Source organism: Electrona antarctica (assembly GCF_951216825.1).
Source record: "Electrona antarctica genome assembly, chromosome: 16".
NCBI lineage: Eukaryota > Metazoa > Chordata > Actinopteri > Myctophiformes > Myctophidae > Electrona > Electrona antarctica.
Window position 1 is genome coordinate 13732175 of NC_136797.1, and position 21662 is coordinate 13753836.

The 21662-nt window shown below is 41.9% G+C and overlaps 1 protein-coding gene across 2 annotated transcripts in view; it reads left to right on the plus strand.

The window, feature by feature from the left end:
• Nucleotides 1-21662, plus strand: part of igsf9a (immunoglobulin superfamily, member 9a) — a 77657-nt gene that overhangs the window by 40750 nt on the left and 15245 nt on the right. For both annotated transcript variants that reach the window (XM_079524517.1, XM_079524518.1), the window contains exons 10-14: nucleotides 7380-7520; nucleotides 9267-9383; nucleotides 10396-10546; nucleotides 14029-14140; nucleotides 19981-20177. In XM_079524517.1, coding sequence (XP_079380643.1) covers nucleotides 7380-7520; nucleotides 9267-9383; nucleotides 10396-10546; nucleotides 14029-14140; nucleotides 19981-20177 — 718 coding nt within the window. The remainder of the gene's footprint in view (nucleotides 1-7379; nucleotides 7521-9266; nucleotides 9384-10395; nucleotides 10547-14028; nucleotides 14141-19980; nucleotides 20178-21662) is intronic.

The following is a 21662-nucleotide window of genomic DNA, read 5'->3' on the forward strand; positions in this document are numbered from 1 at the left end:
TGGCCAAATTCGATGTTGGAGAGGGCCACTAAATTTCCACATCAATTTCAGGGGGCCACACATGAGTACCTGCACTCCCACTAGTAAATCCTGCCACTGAAATAGTCACAAAATAGCCTATAATTGTGACAAATTAATGTAATGATAATAAAGAGATATGAACGATTAATAACATTTGTATTTAATTTCAAATGCATTTAGTAATGCGTTAAATACAAATACGGGTACATTGGACATAAAAGGGTAATAGATTGGTCTGTAGTAAATTGAAACAAGTTATGTAAACTTGCATGTTTGGGCGGCTGTGGCTCAGGAGGTAGAGCAGGTCGTCCAATGAACCATGGGGTCGGCGGTTCGAATCCCGGCTCCTCCTGTCCACATGTCGAAGTGTCCTTGGGCAAGACACTGAACCCTACATTGCCTCCAATGAGTTGGTCGGTGTGAGCTTGTGTGTGGGAAGTGAGGACACTGGCGTTGACTGTTCGCCGATTCACCTCCCAATGTATGAATGAATGAACCATTCTAAAGCGCTTTGAGCACTTGGAAAAGCGCTATAAAAATGCAATTCATTATTATGTTTGGAATTGGAACAGCTGAAATCAATAATATATCAGTATTTAGATATTGAGTGGCAGGCTGCATGTGGGCCCCAGGCCAGCAGTGGCCCATGTATGCCCTACTTACTTTGTTGACTGGGGTCCCCAGTCCCCAACGGGGGCTATACTTGGTCCCCTCCTTTTTCCTTCTATGCCAAATATCTTGGCTGAAAACGGCTTATCTACAAACTCTCAATGCTGTCGATTCTTTTCTATTTCCGAACAAAGAGTCTTCGCATTTTACTTCGCCCAGAATAGGGAAGCTATAGGATACCATTTACAATTGTCAACTTAATACTGTATGTTGTCATTGAAGTAATACCCACATGGAAGTTGCATATGGACATTTATGTAAACATTATTCTATTTTCTTTACATTCTCTGAAGAACCGAAGGTGAAACTCATTACTGGAAGGTTCCAGATGGCCACCACAGTCAGTCCTGTAACTCCTGTTGCTCTGTATGCACGTCACGTTGATTCCTTCACGGTTGGGAATGTAAAATGAACGGACCTTAAGGCCCCGCATAGGAGAGACGTTTTGGCACCTGTAGCATGAGGGGCACTGAGGTCTCTTCTTTGGTTTGATCCACTAATCACATGAGGGGGGAAAGTTATCATAATGAGAGGCGTGTCATGGCATCTATCTCCAAGCCAGTCGGTGTCATCAAGCCCCCACTTACACTCGCTGTGATTGGCTGATCACACGGGGTGATCATGAAGGCGCACTCCTTTTGGTTTAATTAACGGTTCGGGCCACCCTCGGCGGACCTCCAAAGATCAGCTATGATGAGGCCTCGACTGTCTGGGAGTAGTCTAACATTTTGTTGCACAAAAAGCACAAAGCACTCCCACATGTAACATTATTGTGGAGAAAACTAATGACGCTGTAAAAAGAAAAAAAATACTGTATAATACATTTCAAAATGTTAAAACAAAATAGCAAGAATAGTCAATCTACATATCGTCCCATCTTGCTGTGAGCTTCTTTTTTCTTTTTTTTTTTTTAGCTTTCATTGTATGCGAATTATACAGGGCTTAAAAACCCTCAGGGCTCTATGTTAGTGTCATTTCTGTTTTAGCCTTTTTTCCCTCTATCAGCCACTATATAATTGTGCTGGGGTGTTTTTCTGCAGAAAGACACGTGCCTCTGGCTGTATTTTGGTTTTGTTCCAATGTTTATGTTGACGTTGCATGGACAATATGTCTGGAAAACACAAGTGTGGGCGGTCTCTGCTTTTGTCCGATGTCACAAGGGGGGGTGGGGGGGGGGGGGACGTGTGCGTGCCTCGCGGCCTTCAAGGCCCCTCCGTCGGTGTGCCTGCCTCGTTCTCCAATCTCAAGTGATTTCAAAAGTCATGCATTTGTTGTAAAAAAAACGTTGCACAAACAAACGCCAGGATGTTGACTGAACCAAAAAACACCCAAAATACTTCCTAGCTACAACACACCAAAAAAAAAGTATTGGGAGTGGTTCACACGCCGATGAACAGAGATGAAAGAAAGGTTCCTCTGAGAGAGAGAGAACGAAAGAGATGGGATCGTGTGTGTGTGTGTGTGTGTGTGTGTGTGTGTGTGTGTGTGTGTGTGTGTGTGTGTGTGTGTGTGTGTGTGTGTGTGTGTGTGTGTGGGTGTGTGGGTGTGTGTGTGTGTGGGTGTGTGGGTGTGTGGGGGTGTGTGTGTGTGTGTGTGTGTCTGTGTCCAACCTGGTGTCAATATCCATGGCTACATTCTACTCTCTGCTTGGAAGAGTAGGAGAGGTGACTCGTAGGGGTGAGTCACAGCATGGGGCTTCACACACACACACACAGCAGCAGCACTATAGAAAGTTGAGAACTATTAGTGGCATGCGTGTGTGTGTTTTGGTGCAGGCCCTGAAACTCTACCGTGCATCCTATCCATCACCTTGTCACAGTAGCTGGATAATGTGGGTTGTGAGATTCCCCACATGGAGAGAAAGACACTTGTAGCGGCGGACACGGGTGTCATCGGAGCACAGAAAGGGCCTCGCCCCCAATATCACAGATGTCTGTGTAGAGGGGATGGGGGGGGAAAACATACCTGTAGATCCAAGCAGTGTTGTTTTTGGCAGCAAATTTTAGTTTTAGTCATAGTCTCTTGAATAGTTTTCATTTAGTTTTAGTCCCATTTTAGTCACCTGGAATGTTTTAGTGTTAGTCTAGTTTTAGTTGACTAAGTATCATAAGATTTTAGTCAACTAAATCTACAGTTGATTTAGTCAAACAAAATGTATTTTGGCGGGCCTTGATGCCGTCATAATGACGGCATGCAACTAATTGTAAAATGACTTATAATGTCCACTAGTCCCTTCCTAACATTTTAGTCTAGTTTTTATTTGTTGACGAAATTGTCTTAGTTTTAGTCATCATAGCTTTGTTTTCATTTAGTTTCCATGTAGTTTTCGTCAGTGGAAAGAGGTAGTCGACGAACATTGTTCGTCTTAGTTTTAGTCGACGAAATCAACACTGGATCCAAGTGAACAATAACAGGCGGTTTTGAAAATGTGGACAACTCACCACCAGGGAGCACACTGTACTCTTCTTAAGATCATCCAAATGACATGCAGTATACAGGTGACACATACTGTACATACATGGCACATATATTGTAGCTGTCATGATGACACAATCGGTGCCAGAGGTGGGTAAGCCAAAGTTATACTTAGTTGGGCATACTGTAGGATGTCATGCACCAAAAATAGCAGCTCTAGCTCAGGCACACTGGTGTGCCGACCGTGCGACAACTCCAGGTGTGCTAGGGCATTAAGCAACTAGTCGACCTTGTTGGTACTAGTAGACTAGTTGATAAAAAAAATAATAATAAAAAAAAAAGATTTTTCTTTTCCCGATTTTGTAGGCCACACGATCAGGTAGATTATAGTTATAGTCACCAATGTACACATCTTTTAAATGTACAAATATTAATTTCCAAAAAAAATATATATATATATATATTTTTTATTATTTTTTTTTTTTTTACATAATAGGTAGTTAAACAACTAGTCGACTAGTAAACTAGGCAACTAGTCAACTAGTAAAAATGACTAGAAGTGAATGCCCTAAGGTGTGCCTATCCTTTTCTTAGCATGTCACAATGCTAACTATGAGTATGTTCATGACTCTGATGAAGACCGCAAGGTCGAAACGTTAGTCTTTGTATACTTTAGCACCTAATAAAAGGCTCTAAATGTCCGTGCTGCTCCAGTCTCTTCTCCTTCTGCAACTCATGTCTTGTACCTGTGAAGCACCGGATCAGCTGTTTCAGGCTTGAGGCGCGTTGGTAGACTCCCTTTGTTGCTTTACTACTATGCATTTGTATATTATATAGCGCCTTTATCCAAGGCGCTTTTACATAGATTGTGCATGATTCCATTCACCCATTCACGCACACATTCATACACCGATGGCGGCGGAAACCATGCAAGGCACCAACCGGCACATCGGGAGCAATTAGGGGTTCAGGATGTTCAGTGTGCCTGAGCTAGAGCTGCTATTTTTGGTGCATGACATCATACAGTATGCCTAACTAAGTATAACTTTGGCTTACCCACCTCTGGCATCAAGGACACTTCGACACTAACTCTGGGGGAGCCCGGGTTCGAACTGGCAACCTTGCGTTTACCATCCAGCCACTCGACCCCTGAGCCACCGCCGCCCTTATATAAAAAACATGATAAGAAATAAAATGGAACGGTCAAGCCAATGTCACAAGTTAACGTACTTGTAGTTTCTACTAAGAAACAAAGTGCCTGTAACATGACCTTAATTTGCATATTGTAGTATGAACTACCCTAAACCCTAAAGCGGACGCGCGTCATAGTGGAATTAGCCTAAAATCACTGGCACCCAAGCACCTACCACTTTTGTCGACCAGGTGCTACTCAAAACTGGCATAATTTTATCAGTTATCAACTGAAAAGTTGTGCTTGTCAAAGGATACCATATGGCCCACTACAAGAATATTGGGAAAAGATATGAACAAAAATGGTAATATCACTGGGAGGTTTGTTGGAAACTAAGTAATCATGTGCTTGGCCTCGAGAGTGGTTTTGGTGATGCTATTGCAATCAGTTCACAATCAATGGGTTACTATAAAACACACTTTGGAGATTTTTTTTTAAATGGTTTCTGACTGTGGATTCGTGTTGGTTCAAGTCCTTTTTCAGTCTTCAATTTTGTAGTGTGTACGCACGCAAAACACATTATGTTTCAATTGAGCCTCACCAGAAGAAAAGATGAGGTGCAATTTTAAGAGCTGAAAATGCAGAACTGTGATTACTGACGCTATCATCTTGACTCATTTCTCTCCAAGTGTTTCTCTGTTAAGGCTGTGAAGTGTTTGATGGAATAGGAAAGGGAGTTTTTTTTTATGTCTTGTTGTATCAAATCCTGGGATCAGCTTGTGTAATTTGGGTGAAGAGAGTGAATGAGAAATGCAGTATATGTTCTGGCATAAAATACAGAAGAAAAAAAAGAAAACATGCTTCTCAATTAATCGAAAAAGTCATCGATGGGATAACCGCTAAGAAAATGAAGCAATATTACACAAGAGGGAGTGGTTTAACGTCATTGATGCACGCCTGCGATGCTGCAGAAGTGCATTAATGACGTTAAACCACACCCTCGAGTGTTACCCTTAAAACTAAGAAAACCGCTGATTTTTTTTTTTTTAATGACAGATGTAGTCACTACGACCAGAGGAAGGAGGAGAGACCCGCACACTGCCACTTGCTGGTTCAAGAACTTTATTTTAAAGAGTCATATAGCAACGTTTCGGCCTTTCGGCCTTCTTCAGGCATAGTTTGAGAATAGGCTGACATTCATTAAATACACAACAGTAGGTTTAGACAACCAATCAAATTGTATATAGTAATCATTCATCAGATAGCAGCTGTGAAGAACCCAGTCATGTGACTTAAAGGTGCAGTACTTCTGTAGAACATTCCTAGTATATTATTGAAAGTCACCAATTACAATAATACAGGGAATAATATATAAGTCATGCCATAATACATAAGGAAATCAACATACAATTAAATAAGTAAATAAATGTAAAAAAAAAGTCCATACTCAAACAAGAGTGGACATAATGGACATAAAAGAAGACACATGGTGCTTTTAGTACCCCACTGGACATGAAGTTCAAATCAATGATATAATAAATACAGTTTATGGATTACAGCATAACATTTAATAATAGCTCATCATTCAACCCTTTCGGGTAGAGGGTTTGCAATGTGTGTATCCAGTACGCTTCGCGTCACTACGACCACAAATGTCCCAAGAAACTAGCTAGCCTAGCCACCGAGTTTGCTGCGCTCTGGGAGAACAGAGCAGCTGAATTCTTTGTTTTGATTTAGGTGTTAAGTGGTGCTCGTTTGAACCACGGCTAGAAGGCTGTTTCAACCAATCGGATTGCTTCCTCGAAATCGATAGTTACCACCCTAATGCTGACCCTCCCTCGGGGGACTAATATGAACACAGATATGACTTGAATATTTTGACTTGCGTTTCTGGTTGCCCTTGGGGCACAGAAAGTTTGAAAACCACTGAGTTTCTGTGCACACTGTCTACTGCACTGTAACACTGTGTGTTCAGTCATAATAACATGGATATATTCTATTCTGTTCCGTGTACTCATTGATCCATCCAGTAGTATGCTGACTTGTGCATCCCCTGGCCGATGCTTAGAATTCAGTGTGGTGTCCTTCGGCCAAGGAAAGATTCTTAAGTCAAAAGTCGTTTTCTTTTTGTGGTTATTGAACGTCTTTGCCAGTAGTGGCACACTATGGTCGCATGATAATTCAGTACCGTTTAATATTCTACTTAACCCCATTTAGACCTGAGAACCCCATTTAGTCTTCTAGATCCTAAACGTTTTCTGAAAAACCTCATGTTTTCTATGTCAGTCAGTCTGTGGTGCTCAACCTTTTTCATGTCAAGGACCCCCAGAATCATCTGTATTTGGCAATGCGGACCCCCATCTGAAAAAAGAATGTTTTTCCAGGGACCCCCTGGAAGCAAAGATTTGAGTTAAAAACGTTCGCTCTGAAAGAATATAATATTCAAAGATTTGCGCCACACGATTTTTCAAAAATAGCAGACCTACAAGCTCGTAGCGCGGCACTCGGTGCCGCGCTACGAGCTTGTAGATCTGCTATTTTTCAATAGCTAAAGCATAACATAATGCTTAACCCATTTTGGGCGGGAACCCCTTTTGGTGTTAGCATTATGTTATGCTTTAGCTATTGAAAAATAGCAGATCTACAAGCTCATAGCGCGCCACTCGGTGGCGCGCTATGAGCTTGTAGATCTGCTATTTTTGAAAAATCGAAAAACAACTGACATAGAAACATAGCTTTTTCAGAAAACTGTCAGGATGTAGAAGACATTTTTAGAATCTGATCTCAGGTCAAAATGGGTTAAAAGAACACCAAAAGGGGTTCCCGGCCTTAAAACACCATGTTGTAACTGTGCATTTATTCCTTACTGCTATTATTATTACCGTTAACAGTACTATGTTTTCTCTCTCTCTCTCTCTCTCTCTCTCTCTCTCTCTCTCTCTCTCTCTCCCTCTCCCTCTCCCTCTCCCTCTCCCTCTCCCTCTCCCTCTCCCTCTCCCTCTCCCTCTCCCTCTCCCTCTCCCTCTCCCTCTCCCTCGCTCTCTCGCTCCCTCTCCCTCTCTCGCTCCCTCTCCCTCTCCCTCTCCCTCTCTCTCTCCCTCTCTCTCTCTCTCTCTCTCTCTCTCTCTCTCCTCCCATGCAGTATCCAGGATGGTCCATGACCTCAGAAGGCTCCGTGTTCATGGCAACGGTGAACGACGACGCGGCGGGCGTGTACGCCTGTACGCCTTACAACAGCTACGGCAGCATGGGCCCGTCGGAGAGCACCACCGTCACTCTACAGGTCAGCCTTTTGGATTGATCCACTTAACCCATTTAGACCTGATCGAAATTTAAAAAAAATATCTGTATTTTCTGAAAATACAGATATTCCCCCTCAGAAGCAAGGATTTGAGTTAAAAACGTTCGCTCTGAAAGAATATATATTCAAAGATTTGTGCCACATTTTCAAGATTTAAAAAAAAAATAGCAGACCTACAAGCTCGTTGCGCGGCACTCGGTGCCGCGCTATGAGGTTGTAGATCTGCTATTTTTCAATAGCTAAAGTGTAACATAATGCTTAAAACACCAAAAGGGGTTCCCGCCCAAAATGGGTTAATGATTGAATGATGTTTTTACTGACAGAAATTCATAGAGAAGTAAAACAGAAATTAGCTCAAGAGCTTATATTTGTGTGTGTGTGTGTGTGTGTGTGTGTGTGTGTGTGTGTGTGTGTGTGTGTGTGTGTGTGTGTGTGTGTGTGTGTGTGTGTGTGTGTGTGTGTGTGTGTGTGTGTGTGTGTGTGTGTGTGTGTGTGTGTGTGTGTGTGTGTGTGTGTGTGTGTGTGTGTGTGTGTGTGTGTGTGTATAATAAATACACAATTTTCAATGTACTAGACAAATAAAATAGCAATAAAAGACAACGTTGCATACTGTAAATAGAACCTGCTATCACTCACGTATTAGTTATTATGGACCTTTGGTCTGTAACTCCTGCACTCTAACCTGGTTCACAGCAGGATTCTCAGCATTGTGATTATTCCCCGTCTACTATCGGGACACCATGGCGCCGTGTATTTTAAACCATTGAGACCTGAGGACGATTCTACAAAATGTCTTCTAAATCATGACGGTTTTCTGGAAAAAACCCACGGTTCTATATGTCAGTGGTGCTCAAACGTTTTCATGTCAAGGACCCACAGAATTATATGAAATTGGCCACCGACGACCCCAATCTGAAAATATGTAGTTCCAGCAGGACCAAACATTCGCCGTTTTCACAAGTTTTGCGGCACATTTTCACGATTTTTAAAAAATGTGCTATTTTTCAATAGCTAAAGTATAACATAATAATGCTTAAAACACCAAAAGGGGTTCCCGTCCAGAATGGGTTAATTGGCTGCAGCTGTGTCTGCCACAGCAAATTAAAAATGCAAGGAAAGGGAACTGACATTGTTTTGACCTTTTCTTTTAACTCCTAATATGCATGAGCCCTCTGGCATTAACTGTATTTGTCACAATGGCCCCCACTATAAGGAGAGTTAATTGTTCGGCTAATCCATTTGTTATTAGGATAATCTTGTCCAAATAAGCGGCTGTAATCCGTCTTTAATTCCACGGTTGCAAATAATGGCAATGTTCTTGATTTAACCCATTTCGGGCGGGAACCCCTTTTGGTGATTTAAGCACTATGTTCTACTTTAGCTATTGAAAAATAGCAGATCTACAAGCTCGTAGCTTGTAGGTCTGCTATTTTTAGAAAAATCGGGAAAATGTGTTGCAAATCTTTGAATATATATTCTTTCAGAGCGAGCGTTTTTAACTCAAATCTTTGCTTCTGGGGGGGGGGGGGGGGGGGTCACTGGAACAACATATTTTCAGATGGGGGTCCACAGCCAAATACAGATAATTCTGGGGGTCCTTGACATGAAATAGGTTGAGCACCACTGACAATAGAAACATAGGGTTTTTCAGAAAACTGTCATGATTTAAAAGACATTTTGTAGAATCAGTTAACAGGTCTAAATGTGTTATAACTGTCCAATCCACAGGACCCCCCGTCATTCGGCGTCACTCCGTTGAAACAGTACAGCATGGTGGCCGGCAGGACGCTGCAGGTCCCATGTCAGGGAAACGGCCACGCGGCCACCAGCATAACCTGGAGAAAGGTGAGTTGCGCTTTCACAAATAACTCGGCTTCTGTGCAGTGTTGTTTTCGTCTACTACCTTTTTTCACTGACGAAAACAAAATGGAAACTAAATGAAAACTAAGCTATGATGACTAAAACTAAGACTAAATAATAATATACATTTCGTCAACAGATAAAAACTAGACTAAAATGTTAGGAAGGGACTAGTGGACTAGTTACATTTAGTTGAATGCTGAAAATAGCCGATCTACAAGCCCAGCGCGACGCGTTGTGGGCTTGTAGATCGGCTATTTTCAGCAAGTGAAAAAAAACAGTCATTACGACGGCATCAAGGCCCGCCAGAATACATTTTGTTCGACTAAATCAACTGTAGATTTAGTCGACTAAAATCTTATGATATTTAGTCGACTAAAACTAGACCAACACTAAAACATTCCAGGTGACTAAAATGTGACCAAATGAACACTATTCAAGAGACTATGACTAAAACTAAAATCTAAATTTGCTGCCAAAAACAACATTGCTTCTGTGTAATAATAATACTTTTATAGCATACTGTTTCCACAAACACTGTTTTTTTAGGGGTCCCTTTATTGTTTTGTTTCCTACATTTTTATTTTAAATATTATTATTTCACATTTTCTAAAAAAAAAAAAAAACCTTCCCACCAAAAATCTAAAAAAAATAATAATTACAATGAATTAAAAACTACAGTAATTTCTTGGAGCTATCAAAGAAAAATCATACATACAAACATGCATTTGAAACATGAACACGAGGCTGCTGAATGCTCGCACACGTGCACATGCATGCGCATGTGACACAACGATAACACACACACACACACACACACACACACACACACACACACACACACACACACACACACACACACACACACAAACGCACCATTTTTTCCCTGTAATGGCCTAGCTGCCTGCCGGTAATCAGCAGAGACCTTTGGCCCCCCCAGCCACCACCATGCACGTTGTGAACTGTGTGTGTATGTCGTCTTGTTATTCCTGGCTAGGTTGGCACAGCTCCGCGCTCCGCTTACTCTGTGGCGGAGGACGGGACTCTGCTCCTGCAGCCTCTCAGTAAGGACCACCAGGGGGCGTGGGAGTGCAGCGCGACCAACCACGTGGCCTCTGTGGAGGCCAGCACTCTGATCCTGGTCTTGGGTGAGTATTAGAGACCACACAAGCATCCCTCAATCCCTTATCCCATTTAGGCCTGATATTTAAAAAAATGTCTTCAAAATCCTGAAATTTTTCTGAAAAACCTTATGTTTCTGTATCAATGGTGCTCAATATTTCATGTCAAGGACCCCAAAAAATGTATGTAATTGGCCTCCCCCCCCCCCATCTGAAAATATGTTGTACCAGGGACCCCCCCCCCCCCCCCCCCAGAAGCAAAGATTTGAGTTAAAATGTTCACTCTGTAATAATATATAGTCAAAGATTTGAGGCACATTTTCACGATTTTTCAAAAATAGCTGACCTACAAGTTCAGCTTGTAGATCTGCTATTTTTCAATAGCTAAAGTATAACATAATGCTTTAAAACACCAAAAGGGGTTCCAGCCCAGAATGGGTTATACTATCAACCATAAAAACTAAATGAAACCATTATCATTTCATATTAACTGTCAATGTAAGTTAATTCAATTTAAGTTAAATCAAATCAAGTAAATAGTCATTTACTGTTAAATAAATTGCCATCGCCCGTAACTGCTGCTGCAATCTCCCCTAATCGGTGTGACGGTGACCTAATTAAGTTATTGTTTCTTCAATGTATCATGAATCATACCTGGCTCTGCTGAATCCGTCACAACACTGCTGCGCGTCGAGACGAAAGAAACATTGTTTATTGTTTATATTCCGAGCACAGCTGAGACACATTTCAACCAAGTGGCAGACAGGCATTTAATTTCCTGCCATTCCTGCCGTTAAATTAGAATTTAACTACAAATATATTGTTCAAAGTTTGGCACAAAACAGAGTATAAACATTGGCCTCTTCAATCATGGGACTGAACTGCCTTCAGCTTGATCCTCTCCTCTCCTCTCCTCTCCTCTCCTCTCCTCCTCCTCTCTCTTTTTTGTTGCTGTTTTTTCTCCAAATCTGATGGCAATCATGTTGTCTGCCTCTGTGATGTTGTTGTTGTACCTTCATAACTGAATCTTGGACGTAAGAATCAATAAGGGGCCATGATGTACCCAGAGCCAGGGACGAATAGTTTTCATAATCCTCATGGGGGCCCGTGCCGCCCCGCCTCCCCCCCCCCCCCCCCCACTGCCCAGAGCTCCCAACTAAATAAATACCAGTTTTGCCAAGAAGCAGTTATTCGTCGGTTAGCCCATTTAGACCTGAGGACGATTCTACAAAATTTCTTCTAAATCCTGACAGTTTTCGGAAAAACCCTTGAAACCTGTAATTGGCCGCCGACCTCCATCTGAAAATATATATCGTTCCAGAAGCAAAGATTTGAGTTAAAAACAAAAACGTTCGCTCTGGCCTGGGCCATGGCTCAGTGGTCCAGGCACCTTGTCTGGTAATCCAGTCTGGCAGTGTGCCGCGGGTTCGACTCCCGATCCTGACGGCCTTTACTGCATGTCAACCCCCCATCTCTCTCCCCATTTCCTGTCAGCCTACTGTCTGTCCCTCCATAAAAAATATAAAATAAAGGCGAAAGCCACAACAACAAAAAAACGTTCGCTCTGAAAGAATATGTATTCAAAGATTTGTGTCACATTTTCAAGATTTTTCTAAAAATAGCAGACCTACAAGCTCGTAGCGCGGCACTCGGTGCCGCGCTATGAGCTTGTAGATCTGCTATTTTTCAATAGCTAAAGTGTTAACATAATGCTTAAAACACCCAAAAGGGGTTCCTGCCCAGAATGGGTTAACCAATTAAGCCCTTTTTCATGAATTGAATCATGTGGATCTTAGGATCCACATGGGAACTTTACGGCTCCTCCAATGTGGTTTCTCGGACTTGACGTGGCCAGCCTGTGATGTCAGGGGCCTTGTTGTCCATAGAATATAGTTTTGAGCAGAGCCAGCCACTCCAACGCTTGGCTGTGTGTGCTTTGCGTCATGCTTGTGCTGCTTTGCTGATTATAAGTGGCGGCGTGTACAATAGAACTCTGTTCGCGTATGTATGTCCATCTATGTCATCAACAAGATGTCAGGAGTTTCTGACAGCATTTGTTTTTTAGGTGTTCTGAGCTTAATTGCACCCAAAAAAAAACTGAACTTTTAAACATTCAGTAGATTTTCTGCTGTCTGGGGGTTTTCTGGCTCAAAGTGCTCTGATTTGCCTGTGGGACTATGAGGTAACAGTCCACAAATCCCATATGTTATGACATAGGAAGTTGCCAGCAGATGTCACTGTTGAGGCCTGTTTGCCTGTTTTCACTGCAGCTCAAAAGGCTTCAGAACACACAGAGAAAACACCAGACCACAGACAATCCACTGAATGTTCAAAATGTAGGTTGTGTGAGTGTAATTGAGGTAATAAAAGCTAAAAGAAAAACAAAACATTAATGAAAATTAATGTCATGAAACCTTTAATGGGTACCACACTGGGTACTCTCAAGTCCCCCCCCCCCCCCCACGAGTAGGCCAGTCACCAGTCTAGTAGTAATATATTTTTTTATATTTCAAAAGAACGATTGTGGAAGTTTTCTGTGGCCTACCGGCGGTCGGCATGCATACACGGATTAGTGATGATCGGTTTGCAAGATAATACCTCCGGGGAATTGGGATTGTACAGCGAATAAGTGTGGTGGTGTATTATTGTTTTTTTTTTGGCTGTGGCTATTGATTCATTCCCATTTAAGATGCTCATAGTACACGCTTATTGATCTGTTCACGTTCAAAGTCTTTCCCTCTGCATCGCTGCGTGCCTCTCAGATTTCCTTCCGTCTGTTTCAACAAAAACTACAAAGCGAGGGGGAGTTCACCGCCCACTCAACAAAACGGTGGATGTCTCGTATAGGCAGAGAAAGTCTTGTTTTGCTTTCTTGTTGCCTGTCCTCTCTCTAGTCGTTACCCTGATCAATCTAACAAGCCTCTGCCGGTACTTTTGGAAGGTGTTTAAGTAAGGCCCCGGGGCCGGCAGATGACTCTTCATCAGTGTTGTTTTTTTTTTGTCGACCACCTTATTCCACTGACACAAACGAAATGGAAACTAAATAAAAACTAAGCTATGATGACTAAAGCTAAGACTAAATATACTGACAATTTCGTCAACAAATAAAAACTAGACTAAAATGTTAGGAAGGGACTAGTGGACATTTTACAATTAGTTGCATGCTGAAAATAGCCGATCTGCGACGCGTTGTGGGCTTGTAGATCGGCTATTTTCAGCAAGTGAAAAAAACTTTGCGCCGGCATCAAGGCACCGCCAAAATACATTTTGTTCGACTAAATCAGCTGTAGATTCAGTCGACTAAAATCTTACGATATTAAGTTGTCTAAACCTAGACTAAACACCAAAACATTCCAGGTGACTAAAATGTGACTAAAACTAAATGAAAACTATTCAAGAGACTATGACTAAAAAAAATCTAAAATCAAAATTTGCTTGCCAAAAAAAACGACACTGCTCTTCATCAACAACTAACTAACTCCCTTTCCGTTTCTGTTCCATCCAACCAGGAACCAGTCCCCATGCTGCGACATCTCTGTCTGTCTCTCCCGGGGCGACGCAGGCCAACATATCCTGGCAGGCAGGCTTTGATGGAGGATCAGCGCAGACCTTTTCAGTTTGGTGGGTGTTCTGTAAAAGCCTCTCACTTTCCTCTCGCTCGGACTGTGTAACCATGGCAGCCATATCGACAGCACCCGGCATTAGCCCATTCTGTGCGGGAACCCCTTTTGGTGTTTTAAGCTTTAGCTATTGAAAAATAGCAGATCTACAAGCTCATAGCGCGGCACCGAGTGCCGCGCTACGAGCTTGTAGATCTGCTATTTTTGAAAAATCTTGAAAATGTGTATTCTTTCAGAGTGAGTTTTTAACTCAAATCTTTGCTTCTGGGGGGGTCCTGGAACAACATATTTTCAGATGGGGGTCGGTGGCCAATTACATAAAATGTTTGGGGTCCTTGACATAAAATATTGAGCACCACTGATAGTGATATATGAGTTTTTTTAAGAAAATTCATTTAGAAGACATTTTTTCAATGTCGGCGTCAGGCCTAAATGGGTTAGACTATTGATCTCCGGGATGAGGAACTCATTTCTCAGTTATGGCCTTTTTTTTTTCATTTCATAGCGACTATAAAATAGGATATGCCTAGCTGTAAATTATATGGAGCTGTTAATCTGCAGTGGCCACTCTAGATGCAGTATAGATAGACGTGTAACAAATTATACAATATCTCTGCTGTCGGGAGGAAACCTCATAACTCCAAAATGTTCATTTTTCAGGAAATGAAAAATGTAAATTTTTCAGGAAATTAAGAAAACCTTATATTTTTAAAACAAAGCAATACAGCCTCATCAAAGTTGGTGTTGTGAGTTTATATATTGTCAATTACTTCCATGAGACGGGGAGACGTGGTGGAGTTAGTTGCTTTATCAAAAACCTCAAAAATTGACTTATGAGGTTTCCTCTCGACAGCAACGAATTATGCTGTATCCATAGGAGGAAATAAGAGGATTGAGAATCACTGCTAGAGCCGTCAAAATCTTCTCTTATGGGGGTCCCTGGCATATCTCTTCAAATGGGGGTCCGCAGGCTAATTAGTGTCAATTTGGGGGTCCTTGACATGAACATTTTTGGGAACCACTGTAGTAAATCATTGAACATAAGCAGGAATTACTCTTAATTATGGCTATTGATCATCCACCATGCTGCCTGTGTCGTCTCGTCTGTGACGTATCTATGACATATGGCTCCAAGTTTGGACAAAGCTTCCACCTGTTCGGTCGCAATTTTTCAAAATTGCGACTTTTGTAGTTAACATTCCGAACGCCCAGGAAGAAGTTCTTTGTCCTTTCTATTAGTAACGCCCGACGCTCAGGACGAAGTATTGTCCAAAAGACGAAGTTTATTGATACGAGAACGGATCGCCTGGCTGTATAGCCGAGGCGCGCCTGCTGGGCTCTCCTCTGTGACGCGCAAGAGTGAGGCGTCATCGAAAAACTCCCTCCCCTGTTTAGCTGATGAAAACGAAAATCTTAAAACGTTCATAATTCGTGATCTAAATCATCCCGTCTTTTTCTGAAAAAAGATCCTGTGTTAGACGGTGCTCCGCGGTCCAGTCGCTAGTCTCGATAGATTTATTCTTGTCTGCCGTTGTTGTCGATCGATTCTAGAGTGCTGTGGCTATTGTTAGCTGCTACACAACATCATGAACTTCCGGCCGGTCCGTCCGGAAAAGGCGTCCGTGTTTATAAATCGACTGGGTGCATGAATGTAATGGATTAAATAGTTCTGGGCAATTAAAGTGTTAAGCTATAGTGTATATTTTTGTCCTAACACAAACATTAAATGCCATTGACAATGAATGGAGAATTTACGACATTTTTGTTACATTCCCATTATCAATGAATAGAGCATTTACGCCATTATGTGTCTGAGCAAATTTGAAGCAAACATTTGCGCCACATTTTCACGATTATTCAAAAATATCGCCGCGCTATGAGCTTGTAGATCTGCTTTTTTTCAATAGCCAAAGTATAACATAATGCTGAACACCAAAAGGGGTTCCTGCCCAGAATAGCTTAAAAACCAAAACAAATAAAAGTGTCCATTACAGTCGGTCAGTGCGTCTCACTCTATCTCGTCATAGTCATAATAAAAGTGAACAGTGCCGTGCCAAACGCGAAAAGTGTCTATTTTTAAAACAAAGCCATACAGCCTCATCAAAGTTGGTGTTGTGAGTTTATACTTCCATGAGACGGGGAGACGTGGTGGAGTTAGTTGCTTTAGCAGACATTTTGAGGGTTCAATGGAGTTAAGAGGTTTTGTCCAAAGCACTTTTTACTACTTTCCATTGGTTCAATATTTCCGAAACAACACACAGACGTAAAGGGTGTTCAATAGCACTGATTTATGGCAAAAAAAATCTAAAACCTAAAAAATTGAGTTATGAGGTTTCATCTCGACAGCAATGAATTATGCTGTATAATAATAAAAGTGAACAGTGCCGTGCCAAACGCCAAAAGTGTCCATGGTCAGTGCAAAAAACCTGCACAAAGGACATTCCAAGTGTGTGTGTCTCTTGTCTTGCCTTCTGACATTTGGCACTGATCTTGTCCAGGGGGATTACGTCATTAGCTGCGGACACACACAGGCCGACCTTTTATAGATGGCTAAGACTCCTGTAGAGCCAATGCCATTAAAAGCAGCACCTACTGTACAAGAGAAAGAGGAACACTGCTTTGGGAAAACGGATAAACAGCTAAATGATAAGAGATCATGTTATGGTGCAAAGCAGTATTTAGAGAACAGCAAATATAGATACAAATATAGCCAGAGAGAGGCTGGAGCTGATTAACCCATTTAGACCTGACGTCGAAATATAAAAGAATTGTTTTCTAAATCATGACAATTTTCTGAAAGATTTTAGGCACATTTTTCAAAAATGGCAGACCTACAAGTTCATAGCGCGCCACTCGGTGGCGCGCAATGAGCTTGTAGATCTGCTATTTTTCAATAGCTAAATTATAACAATGTTTAAAACACCAAAAGTTCCCGCCCAGAATGGGTTAACCCATTTAGACCTGGGGACGATTCTACAAATGTCTTCTAAATCCTGACAGTTTTCTGAAAAACCCTATGTTTCTATGTCAGTGGTTCTCAAACATTTTCATGTCAAGCCCCCCGAGAAGTAGAGAAAAAATCACACCCGTGTGAACTGAGTGGTGCAAGGTCTTATATAGCCTGATCAGCTGTGGTCTGACGTAATGTCAGTGACCATGGTAACCATGCTCACCTGTGCACGGACACGTACACAGGTACACAAACATAGATACAGACAAAGCTGGTTGTTGGAGTGGTTTACACCACTCAAAAAGAATCCCGCACACTGTCTTCACTTGAGTTAGATTTATTGAGCAACGTTTCGGTCGTCAGACCTTCATCAGGCATAAAGGATAACTGACAAACAGTCAGTATAAGTACAACTCTGGGTTCAGTGGGGGCCAATCAGATGCCCCGTGCCAATCCGTTACCATGGAGAAGGACCGCCCACAGGGTGGGGGCCAATCAGATGCCCCGCGCCAAACCGTTACCATGGAGAAGGACCGCCCACAGGGTGGGGGCCAATCAGATGCCCCGCGTCAATCCGTTACCATGGAGAGAAGTGAATAGGGTGAAATAAAGGAAGGAAGCCAAAGGCGCAAACTATAAGAAAAAGACCTTCTGCACACCTACAATGGACAGGTGCGTCGGATAACTGGAACTGAGTAGTAGAGAAAAAATCACACCTGTGTGAACTGAGTGGTGTAATATAGCCTGTCTGACGTAATAAAATCACACCCGGGTGAACAGGGTGAACATAGCAACCATGCTCATTTTTTCTGCACTAAGAAAGCCAGTTGTAGGAAATCACACCCGGGTGAACAGGGTGAACATAGCAACCATGCTCATTTTTTCTGCACAACAAAGCCAGTTGTAGGAGTGGTTTACACCACTCAAAAAGATGTCAAGGACCCCCAAATATATATGTAATTGGCCGCCGACCCCCCCATCTGAATATATGTTGTTCCAGGGACACCCCCAGGTGCAAAGATTTGAGTTAAAAATGTTTGCTCTGAAAGAATATATATTCAAAGGTTCGCGCCACATTTTCGCGATTTTCCGAAAATAGCAGATCTACAAGCTCGTAGTGCGGCATTCGGTGCCGCGCTACGAGCTTGTAGATCTGCTATTTTTCAATAGCTAAAGTGCTTAAAACACCAAAAGGGGTTCCCGGCCCAGACTGGGTTATAAGTCCTAATACATGGGATGAAATCATCGAGGGAAGCCAGAATGAGAGTTTTGAGTGGGAGTAACTTTGTGAAAGTTTATTCTGTGATATGGAGACTAGAAAGAGGACGACTCTCCTGCCAGCTCTCGTCTAAAGATTAATGATCAATCTCTGTTGCGTACGTTTGATATTTTCAGGAAGTTGCTGCTGTTATGTGGTTGGCACATCTAGTGGTTGAGCTACCATGGCGTGCCAACATGACCTTTAATCCATTTTGACCTGAGATCAGATTCTAAAAATGTCTTCTACATCCTGACATTGTCAGTCGTTCTTCGATTTTTCAAAAATAGCAGACCTACAAGCTCGTAGCGCGCCACTCGGTGGCGACCTATGAGCTTGTAGATATGCTATTTTTCAATAGCTAAAGCATAACATAATGCTAACACCAAAAGGGGTTCCCGCCCAAAATGGGTTAATCCATTTGGGCGTGACATCAAAATAAAAAAGTCTTATTATTAGTATTTCAGTTTTCTGAAATACCTCATGTTTCTATGTCAGTGGTCCTCAAACATTTTCATGTCAAGGACCCCCAAGATTATATGTAATTGGCCCACCGACCCCCATCTGAAAATATGTTGTTCCAGGGACCCCCTCAGAAGCAAAGATTGGAGTTAAAATCGTTCGCTCTGAAAGAATATATATTCAAAGATTTGCGCCACATTTTCGCGATTCTTCAAAAATGGCAGATCTACAAGCTCGTAGCGCGGCACTCGGTGCCGCGCTATGAGCTTGTAGATCTGCTATTTTGCAATAGCTAAAGTATAACATCATGCTTAAGACACCAAAAGGGGTTCCCGCCCAGAATGGGTTAAAGTTTTAACCGTAGGATTTTGAAAGATTAATAATTCTCCCTAGCGACACGCAGCTTTGTCCGTCTACGAAGGAATATGCAAATCTCAAGTATAAAAATGTGAAAATTGCCAAAATTATAGTTGTTTTCTGTGACGGCAACAATACCTCATTGCCATTTTCTCACAGAAAAATGTGGAATGGAGGGTGATGCTGAATGATTAATGAAACCTACTTTGCTGCCATGTTTCATGCAAACCTAAATTCCTTGGCTCTTTCTCATATTATTACTTCTCTCTATCTCTCCCAATGTTCATTTCGTTGACTAAAACTATGACGAAAAACGTCGTTTGTTGACTACCTTTTTTTTCATTGATAAAAACTAAATAAAAACTAAGCTATATGACAAGCGATAGTGCTTTCTTGGGTTATAAATCCTCTTAGCAGACCTTGTATTGAACTGTACTTTCCTGTGCTTTTTTCTGTGTAAACTGTTAATAATTAATCAATCAATCAATCAATTATGATGATATATTGACAACAAATAACAAATATAAACTAGACTAAAATGTTAGGCTGGAGAAGAGATCCAGTGTAGAACTAAAAGACAATTAATTGTTTGGTTTGGTTGCGCTCTGAAATAGCAGATCGGCTATTTCCAGCAAGTGTAAAATCGATGCCATCAAGGCCCACCAAAATATATATACTTTTTGTTGAAAAGATCTAGTTTAGTTTACTAAAACTAAAATATGACCCAAACTAAACAAAATGTTACTCAAAAGACCAAAACGAAAGAAATAAAAAAACCACTGGTCCTCTCCCTCTCTTGTCCTTGTGTCTGCAGGGTGAAGCAGCTCTCTGTGAGCACCGAGGGGGGTGGGAGAGGAGGGGAATGGTTCTCGGTGCCGGTGCCTCCTTCCACTGGCACCGGGCTGCAGGTGGCCGGCCTGCACCCGGCCACCGACTACCAGTTCAGTGTCCTGTCGCACAACCGCGTCGGCACCGGGCCCTTCAGCCAGATCGCCACTCTCCGGACCTTGGGTCAGTATATACCACAACGCCAGACGTATCTATTTTTGTGTGTGTGCGTGTGTGCATGTGTGTGTCTGTGTGTGTGTGTGTGTGTGTGTGTGTGTGTGTGTGTGTGTGTGTGTGTGTGCGAACTGTGAAGCAGTGGTGGAAAAGGTGGCCATTTTGGGCGGGAACCCCTTTTGGTGTAAGAATTATGTTATGCTTTAGCTATTGAAAAATAGCAGATCTACAAGCTCATAGCGCGCCACCGAGTGGCGCGCTATGAGCTTGTAGGTCTGCTATTTTTGAAAAATCGAAGAACGACTGACAAAGAAACATAGCTTTTTCAGAAAACTGTCAAGACATTTATAGAATCGTTCCCAGGTCAAAATGGGTTAAGTAAAAAGTATCAATACTGCAATGATTATGTAGAAATGTCTCTGTTACGTAAAGTAAAAGTCCTGAATTCAAAATCTGCTTGAGTACAAAGTCACTCATTATACAGAATGTTTCCCATTTCACACGTTTTCAAATGTTTTAAATTGTCTAGAAATCTTTTGGAAATGCATTGTGAGCTTGTTGTACATCGACACCTCCAAATGGCCCAAATGTACAGTTTATACTGTAGGGTTGAAGTGTTTAATGAATGTTTTGTAATAACAATCAAAATCTACAAAGTCACTTGTTAACTAAAGTTTTCAAATTATTGTAGTGGAGTAAAAAGGTACAATATTAAAAGTACAATATTAAGTAAATGGACTGAATGTTTATACCTCAAAATTGCACTTAAAGGAGCATTCAGTGATTTGGGTAATTTGGAAAACCACCCAGTCCGCCCCGGTAACAAAATGTGCACATGCACGCTCTACAGTGGGGGGAAGTGCAACAGGCCAACAGCATGTGCACCAAGGCCCGCCCCCACTCGATCATGATTGGAGGAAGGCCCCTCTCATCCTGATTGGATGAAGGTTTTGCCACCCGCCACCAAAACTGAAACTAGGGTTTTTTGACCCCAGGGGCTCACTGGGGACAGGGAGGAACTCCTTATATGGTCAGCACACTCTATAGTAGGGAGGATTATCCAGAAAAAAAGAATAAATAAGTGATATTTGAATTAAGTCAAATCACTGAATATACCTTTAACCCATTCGATTCTACAAATGTCTTCTAAATCCTGACAGTTTTCTGAAAAACCCCATGTTTCTGTCAGTCATTCTCAAATTATTTCATGTCAAGGAGCCCCAAGATTATTATGTAATAGGCCACCGACCCCCATCTGAAAATATGTTGTTCCAGGGACCACCCAGAAGCAAAGATTTGAGTTAAAAACATTCGCTCTGAAAGACAATATATTCAATGATTTGCGCCACAGTTTCACGATTTAAAAAAAAAAGAAAGAAAGAAAAATAGCAGATCTACAAGCTCATAGCGCGGCACCGAGTGCCGCGCTATGAGCTTGTAGATCTGCTATTTTTTCAATAGCCAAAGTATAACGTAATGCTTAAAACACCAAAA